Source organism: Tasmannia lanceolata, unplaced genomic scaffold (assembly GCF_043159265.1).
Source record: "Tasmannia lanceolata isolate RefF3 unplaced genomic scaffold, GAP_Taslan_0.1 ptg000023l, whole genome shotgun sequence".
Classification (NCBI taxonomy): Eukaryota; Viridiplantae; Streptophyta; class Magnoliopsida; order Canellales; family Winteraceae; genus Tasmannia; species Tasmannia lanceolata.
The window spans coordinates 33,275,243-33,284,292 of record NW_027518700.1 but is presented as its reverse complement, the minus strand read 5'-3'; the positions used below and the strand labels follow the sequence as shown (position 1 = coordinate 33,284,292).

The window sequence follows — 9,050 nt, the reverse complement described above, 5'->3', positions numbered from 1 at the left end:
TCAAATCGTCCAATATTATTGATGGTCCACAATATAAATAGGTTGTAACCCAAAAATCATTTCCATAATATGATCCCAGCCTCTGATCTAGGTTTCCATAATACGCAGTTCCTCTTTAGATCAGAGGACTATGATCACCCCATATTGGAAATGATTTTTATGGAACAACCGTGTGGCCCTTCAAAAAGAAGGTTTGGCTGATTTTAAATTTCTGCCAAAATCCAAAATTTTGGATTTCGTTTAGGACCTCACAGAAACCGAAATTGCTGAAATTTCTGTGAAATTCTCTGTAAAATATTAATTTTTTATTCCTTTACAAAATTTCAGCTGAAATTATTAAAACTTCGGCCGAAATTTTGGAACAAGAAAATGACATTTCAAGAGCTTCTACGAAATTTCGGCTGACATTTCAGGATTTCGTCTAAAATTTTGGTTTCAGGATTTCGTCTAAAATTTCGGTTTCCGTGAGGACCGAAATTACCCTGAAACGGAAATTTAAAACCTTGCTCCAAAAGCAACGAGTCGGCCTTGGCTAGACCATACTCCAGCCCAACGGGTAGACCCGGCAGGGAGGGTCATGGCTAGTTAATTCCGTACCTCGAAACAAACAATATAATTAAGAAGTGAAAGGACTAAAATATTCAATAATAAGAAAGGGTGCGAATTTATCACTATAAGAAAGCGAGTCTGCTGCTAACAAACCCACCATCCCCGACAACCCTCGAGGGTTCCAATCCACAGCCCCCAAAACACGTCAAACACGCTACGTCGAACCAGAAAACCCTCCGAAAAATTAGACAAACACAGAAAAAAATCCACTACATTCCAATCCAAAAACCTCTCCTCCAAAAATTCCAGAATCTAAAATCCACCCCTCACACTCTCTGAGAAAAATACAAGGCCCTTACTGCTCGACTGTTGCGTTGGGACTCGTGTTTGTTCTCAGACACGCAGACAAAACATAAGAGAAATCAAGAGAGGAATCCGACCCTTCATGACCCAATTCTCTTACCGTTATCTGCTTGGAAGCCTCCAAAACCCGATGCAAAACTCTACACATAAAAACAGCCCCACCTTCTCCCACTTCCCACCATGCACAAATCTCATTATCTCTACTCTCTTTATCCTCTCTCATGGCTTCTTGTGTTTTGCTCGAAGGAGGTAAAATGGTGAGAAAGAGAACTGCTTCAGAAATTGATCCTGAAACGACTTCAAATCAGCGATTCTCTCGTAGAGCAACACAGACCCATCCTAATCCTGGCCAGTCCTCTCTGGGTTTTCTTGCATTCGATATAGATAAAAACTCTAACCCTAACCTTAACCAAAACCAAAACCAAAACCCATTTTCCAACAATTTCACCTACGTCATCGACTCGCAACCGGAACCGCCGCTGGCTGTTTGTGGGTTCTCTGGCCTGCCACTATTCACATCAGAAACCATTGCCGGAAACCCGAACTCTGACGCCTTGTGTTCTACAGATGAGGGCACTAATCCGACGGCGTGGATCGATGGAATCATCAGAGATCTCATCAATAGTGGGACCGATGTCTCGATCACGCAGTTGGTACAAAACGTGAAGGAGATCATCCACCCTTGCAATCCCCCCCTCGCCGCCCTACTCGAATCCCGGCTCCGATCATTAATTCCCAACCCAATGGAGCCCAGCATTAGAGATCACCATTTTGAGAAAAATAATGCCTTTCCTCCTTTTCCAGATCGGTTCTTAAGCACAAATAATACTAGTAACAGCACAAATAATACTCTTCCTAAACCTATTCCCCCTCCATCTTCATCTTTGATTACTAGTACTTCTAATGCAAATCGCACAAAAGAACAGATTCGAAAGAATCAAAACCAAAAGAAAAAAGACGAGGAAGGGCTCCACCTCTTAACCCTCCTTCTCCAATGTGCAGAGGCAATCTCAGCCGAAAAACTCGAGGAAGCGAACACCATGCTATTAGAAATCTCCGAGCTCTCAACCCCCTTCGGCTCAGCAGCCCAACGTGTAGCCGCTTACTTCTCAGAAGCCATGTCCGCCCGCCTAGTAAGCTCCTGCTTAGGCATCTATTCTCCACTCCCAATCCCCCCATTCTCCACCACTCAAAAAATCGTCTCGGCCTTCCAAGTCTTTAATGGAATAAGCCCTTTTGTGAAGTTCTCACATTTTACTGCTAATCAGGCTATTCAAGAGGCGTTTGAGAGGGAGGAGAGGGTTCATATTATTGATCTTGATATTATGCAAGGGTTACAGTGGCCTGGTTTGTTTCATATACTTGCGTCTAGACCGGGCGGTCCACCGTTTGTAAGGTTAACCGGGTTAGGGACTTCGATGGAGGGGTTGGAAGCAACTGGGAAAAGGCTTACGGATTTTGCGAATACGCTTGGACTACCGTTTGAGTTCCAGGCTGTGGCTGAGAAGGTGGGGAATTTGGATCCAGAGAGGCTCAATGTTAGTAAGAGAGAGGCTGTGGCTGTACACTGGTTGCACCACTCTCTCTATGATGTTACTGGTTCGGACACCAATACGCTTTGGCTCTTGCAGAGGTACGTTTTTTTCCGTATTGCACCAAAAAAACGTCCTCACTCTCTTCTTCACGTGATTCTATCGCTTTCTTTCTTCACGTACAGTTTGAAAGTGGCGGAATTTCTTGGAAAGAAATCATGGAACCGAACGACTGGTTCTCGTGCTGTGGGGACTGCTTTTTGTTTTTCAGGACTCTAAAAATTATGAATGGCACTCCTGTCAGTTTGTCTTATCTATAGAAAATCATGTCAAATTAGATCATACTGAAATTGTTCGATTATGGCCGAGATGAGATCAATAGTTAGTTTTTTTTTTTTTCCCTGTAAGATACTTTAGATTGACCTATCTGAACAGATCTATTATCATTTTCAGTTAATAGGGTATGGATTACACTATAGGATGATCGAAACTGTTGATTTGATGAGCCACAATGTAAATATGTTGTTCCCAAAAATTCCTTTCCATTGGAGGATCTTAGCGTTATGATCTATAGAAGAACTGCATATTATGGAAACCTCTATAGTTTGGAGGGTTAGGATCATTCAATGGAAATGATTTAAGGGGCACAAGCTAGTTTGGATCATCCTATGGTGTAAGCCGTGTAGCACCTTTCGAAAAATACTGGACTATACGGGCTTACACCATATAAAAACTCAATAATTTTATGATGAAGGGTGGTATAAACACGTACCCATCATCCCATCCTTGATAATTGATCCAACAGCAACTCATTTCTTAGGAGCTGCTGTTGGATCAAGTATCAAGGGTGGTACCTCTGTCGTACTACCTTTATGTGTTTATACGAGCTTTCATCATATAATTTCTCTAAAAACTCCTCTTGTCATTAACATTGTCCAAAGTGAAGGCTTCTCATCAGATCAGAGTCATTTGATTGATTAAACGAAACTGAAATGGACACACTTTTTAACACAGATTGGCTCCCAAGGTGGTAACAATGGTGGAACAAGACCTGAGTCATGGGGGTTCGTTCCTAGCCCGATTCGTGGAGGCAATCCACTACTACTCAGCCCTGTTTGACTCGCTCGGAGCGAGTTACGGGGAGGACAGCCAAGAGCGACACGTTGTGGAGCAGCAATTACTCTCTAGGGAGATCCGAAATGTGTTAGCGGTTGGTGGTCCGGCTCGGAGTGGGGAACTAAAGTTCCAAAACTGGAGAGAAAAGCTTGAGCAATCCGGGTTTCGAGGCATATCCCTGGCCGGAAATGCAGCCACTCAGGCTACTCTTCTACTCGGCATGTTCTCAAGCGATGGATATACGTTGCTGGAGGAGAAGGGTACGTTGAAGCTAGGGTGGAAGGATCTATTCCTTCTCACTGCTTCTGCATGGAAGCCTATCAACACAACAAGCAGGTAGTAGGGAATATATTATGTATGTAGTGCCTTCTCTTCCTCTCTCGAGTCTCTTTCTTTTGTACTTCACTGTCATTCTCTCCTTTTCTTTTCGTTTCTCTTTGTTGGAGAAGGTAGAGGAGGTTGGGATGTATATTTGAGCAGGTATTGTTGGTGCAGTTAGTACGAGGATGATTTACTTTTCTAGGGTTACTTTTTTGTGTTATGAATGTGTTTTGTTGGGATTAGCGCATTGTTTCCACGTGGTTGTGACTCTTTTTTTTCGAATTCCCAAGAGAATTAGAAAGGACAGGTGAGAAAAGAAACATGTTAGTATGTCTTGTGTTTTCTAGTCCGGCAAAGTGAGCGATGGAGAGAGGGAGGTTTTTATTTGGAAAAGAGAGACACATTAGCCTTCTTTGACCGTGAGGGTATGATGGAGGTAGCAGTTATTTTCCATAGAATTCATATCGTGCCCGATAGTGAAATCCCATGAGTGCGGTACATCAAAATTACCGCCCTTGCCCTTGATATTTGATCCAACAATAAAAAGTGGGCTGCTCTTCGATCGAATATCTTGGGCAGTACCTGTTAGACGTTTCTAAATTTAGAGTTTCAAAACTTATTGTGAAGCTGAATATTTCATGTTTAGACTTTCTAAAACTGATGTGGCCTTGCATTTTAAGCAACCTTTTTATGTAGTATCTAATAGGTTAAGTTTGAAAATATTTTGGAAGCTCTTATAATCTTGTGCCTAAGTATCCAAGCGAATTCCGCTTACTTTTAGAAGTATTATGAGAGCTTCTTAGTCTATAAATATAGACTCTTTGATCCCTATTCCTCTCACTAATAAGTGTTCCATCTCTTTCTTGAGAAAGAACACATAAGGAGAGGTTTCCCATAAGCCTAATGGTAAGGAGAAGTAAGAGAAGATCAGGGGGCATTTCCGGGTCGATTCTGAAAAGAAAAGGAGTTCATCGGAATGCAAAGCTTGGAGCTGCGGCCATGGTGAAAGGTACTTCTAACCCATCTCATTAAATATTTAATTTTTTTTTTATTTGAATGCCCATGATCCGAAGCGATCAATTTGATTAATGTTTAAACAACATTTGGTATCAAAACCAAGGTTGTCAACATTTGAATCCGAAGAAAATTCAAGTTTTTGATGAAAAATATCAGTTTTGTATGTCGCAAGAAAACTTCTTGCCGCCGGCGACTGACGAGAATTTCCGGCGAGTGGCCAGTACCTTGTATTCCCCTACGACCGACAAACCTTCCCCTAAAGTTTCATAAAGACCCGAAGGTCGGAGAGGGAGAACGGTGCGTCCAAACTCTAATGGAGAGTCTTTAAATTATGTAAAAAGTTACTGGTTTTTTAAACCGTCTGGTGGGAAAGACGACCACATGATTAGATTGGTTGTTTTTGAAATTAGTGGTATTGGTTGGCAGTTTTGAATCTTTAGTTTCTAATATGCAATGGTAGTATTGAAAACATTGATATGTTTGGTAGTTTTTTAAACTTTTCATATTTGTTTTAAAGGGTGAACAGCGTCACCATGACATGATGCGCGTCATGGTTGGACCTGTTTTGACCAAACCGACTAGATTGTTTCCGAAGACCAGTTCAACCATTTTCTGGTCGATTCTTGGCCAACCAAAGCCGGTTCCGGGACTCTCTAGGGCTCCTCTAGCAAGAGAGTATCAGATCTTACTGTTCATGTGAAAAAGTGAATGTAGGCCCCCTTTTGTGAATGGTTTTTGGATCACTTTGAAGTTCCGGTTCTTGCTTTCTTGTGACGGATACTTGTTTAGTCATTCTTGGATGTATTCATTGTGAAAAATATATTTGTTTTATGCATATTGAATTCATTTTATATGTACTCAAACATATATTTTGCATATTTTGTATGCCGTTGGTTACTTTTTAACCCTTTTGAGTCCTCGTTCTTGAGGTTTTGAGGCGTACTATTAGTTGGTTACATCTAAATTCTGCTATTGGAGATGTGATTTTTAAGCTCATTTTTAATATCCAAGTATGTTTTATGTGTACTTTTGTGTTTGGCTTTTATTGGATTACTTAAGGAATGTTTGTACATGTTTTGCGAAAGACATTTGGATTCAAACAACAAAGTTTCCAAAGGATTCCTGCTGATTTTGATGAAGAAATTAAGAGCCTAATATATGTGAACATGTAATAAAGGGATTTAAATCTTGTGAGTTGAATTATTAGTTCGCAGTGGATGAAGACTATTGTTTTACTTGTATCTATTTAGCTTCTAGTGCACCCAACTATGATTTGTGCATGCTCATGTTGAGACTTTCAATGATTCACTTGAGAAGTTTTTGTACCTATGAGGAAACGATTCTTTGGATTCACGTAACAAAGTTTCCAAAGGATCCCTATTGATTGTGACGCACAAACTGAGAGACTTGCACACACACACACACAGAGTTTACAGTCTTGAAATCGAATGAGGGATTTCATGAGCCTAACAGAGGGTCATTGCTTATATGTAATTTTGTGTATGTGATAGCTAAATCTCATGTTTATAACCTCTATACATGTGATTGAGATTTTTTATTTTCTAAGATAAATATTTTATTGAATCTTCTCTTCTATGGCCAATATTTAATGATGTGGGTGTATGTTACAATTTGTTGTATGAGATCATGTTCAACTAGTACCCACTTGTGGGGATCGGTTCTCTCTCGCCTCTTTCTGGCTACTAGTGGGATCACCACATCGGGTGGGCGGGGGTTTGAATGTCTTCGTTCTCCATGAACTAGGGATCAAAATCTGAATTCCACGGAGAAGAGAGCCTCTCACAGTCGCAACCTAGGTTAGGCCCAGGACTCGTCTGCTTTTCCGATGAAATAGGGATAGTGATCCGAATTTCATGGGAAGAGCAGTAACCAAAGCTATTCTGTAGGTCGGGCCCAAGAACCCGTATTTTTACTCTGTTTGTTATGGCATGGTCTTTACAAAAATCTGAGTGAGGGTTATGGTTACATTCGGGGAAGGTGTTAGGCACCCCTCATGCTCAGGTAGACTCGGTCACTTGACTTGAGTTGGCGGTTTAAAAGAACTTTATTAAAAATCTTAACTTTTTATCCTTTATTATGATTAGGCTTAATTCTTGAACGTAAAAGAAGTGGATTTACAAAGAAAAGAAAAGGATCGGTATGGGTGTTATCTGGATTGAGGGCGTGGACTGCATGTTTCGAGTCCTAGGAAGATCTCGTAGTGACGGCCTCAATCAGGATAACTAAAATGAACAGAAGTAACAAAGCGAAAGCACGAGGACTCTCATCTCTATCTCTTTTGTCTATGGTAGGACCGGAGATAGAGTAGCGAGATAAGGAAAGGGAACGTAGCCCTATTTATAAACAAAAGTAAGGGATTTACGTTACGGGACCCGGAGCAAGAGGAGCCCTGGACCCTATAACTGACCCTATAACTACGCTATTATAGACACCCCATTTTGACTGAACCCTAAATAGACTTGTTGGAATAAATTCCCTTTAAATAATTGAATTAGTGTCTGAAATTACACCTTAGAGTAGGATCCCAAGTAGGTTCCAGTAGAATTTCAGGAAAATTGAATAAAATTTGCCTAATTGGACGAGCTGAATAAGTGTGTGTGTTATTTTATCAAAAGAAAAGAGGAGTGCATTATTGAAGTAGAGAAGTGCAAATACCAATTTTCTTGTGCTATAAAAATTAGTTGTAATACACTGAGAGAGGCCCCGGAGGTTGTCCAGTGTAGAAGAAATGTGCTGATATCAAATCCTCTTTATACAAAAGAAATGATACATTCATGCCTTCCCTTTACTTGGACCACCCTTGGAAGTGTAAGAGTACAGTCATAAACACCTAGTATGGGTTGTCTAGAGTAATGCAATGGGCTGGGGGGATTTTTCGTTTAGAGGAGATGAAGGGGAGTGCAATTACCAAAGAATGGGGGTGTTGATATTAGCACAAACCCTCTTTCCTATATAAACCCATCGAACAGGGCATCGAAAAAGGGGGGAGCTCATGTTTTTCGCTAAACCTAATCAGAGAGAGAAGCAAAGAGAAAGAGAGGAATTTTCCACCGAAACCCTAGCTTGCTTGTGATCTTCTCCAGTCGAATCTGCAGGATTTCTGCAAATGGCCTACTAGCTCTCTCTTCCTTAGTTCTTCATACAGACCTTTGGTTTCTGCTACTGATTTCTTCATGCTCTGATGAATCGTTACTTCAAATCGTAGGGATTATAGATCAAAACTTGTTAAGTTTTATCTTTTTTACAGATCTAACTTGTTTTCATGAGATTTAAGTTCCAGACATACCTTTTTCAATTTAAAAACCCTAATTAGTACAAAAGGCCCTAGATTTGACGGTTCTTTTCTGTCTCCCAGCCTCGATCTCCATTGATTCCGGCAATATTGCAAGAATCCGACCATTTCAGTCATCTTATCTTTGTTCGAGCATATATAAGTTGTTGCCTCCATTTTCTCCAGCCATGCCATTGGAATCTGGCTGAATTTCTTCTTGAAGACACTTCTACGGCTTCTCATCATTTTCAAAAGAGGCAATTCAATCGTTACTTTAGTGATCCGGAATCTTGCGAGGTAAAGGAGAAAGAAGGAAGGTAAAATTCTTTGTTAGGTTGCTGAAATATGAATTATCTCATATTTTGTTTGAAGTTTAAATAGATCTTTAGCTTGCTATAATCATTTTGGCATTAATTTGAGTATTGTTGTTGATCTGATAGATATTTAACTATTTCATGGTTGTTCTATTGGAAATTTGGGCTTTTTATGTGATTTTATAGCTATATAACCATCTGGTGGTTGTTATGATGATGGTTTAGACTTTAGTGATGATCCAATAACTATTTTGGTAGTGATCTGAGTTGCATCATTTATATGATGGTTGTCTTGTCAATGGTTTGAACTGTATTATTGACCCAATAGTCATCTTGTCATTGATTGGGCATCATTGTGTTGATAGATGTTTTATCATTGATTGGAAGCTGTAATACTAATGTAATGGTTGTTTTGTCCTCAATTAGGTTTTGATGTCAATCTAATGGTTATTGTGTTGTTGATTTGAATTTCATTAGTAACTTGGAACAGAGTTTCATATTCAGTCCTTATTATTTTCATGTAGGGTGAAGAGAGGATGTGTTTTT

The 9,050-nt window shown here is 40.1% G+C and overlaps 1 protein-coding gene across 1 annotated transcript; it reads left to right on the top strand.

Moving 5' to 3' along the window:
• Positions 1-718: 718 nt before the first annotated feature.
• Positions 719-4,112, top strand: LOC143856336 (protein SCARECROW-like). Its single transcript, XM_077366530.1, has 2 exons — positions 719-2,545; positions 3,459-4,112. The coding sequence occupies exons 1-2, from the start codon at positions 1,134-1,136 to the stop codon at positions 3,898-3,900; spliced, it is 1,854 nt and encodes a 617-aa protein (XP_077222645.1). The 5' UTR covers positions 719-1,133; the 3' UTR covers positions 3,901-4,112.
• The last annotated feature ends 4,938 nt before the right edge of the window (positions 4,113-9,050 follow it).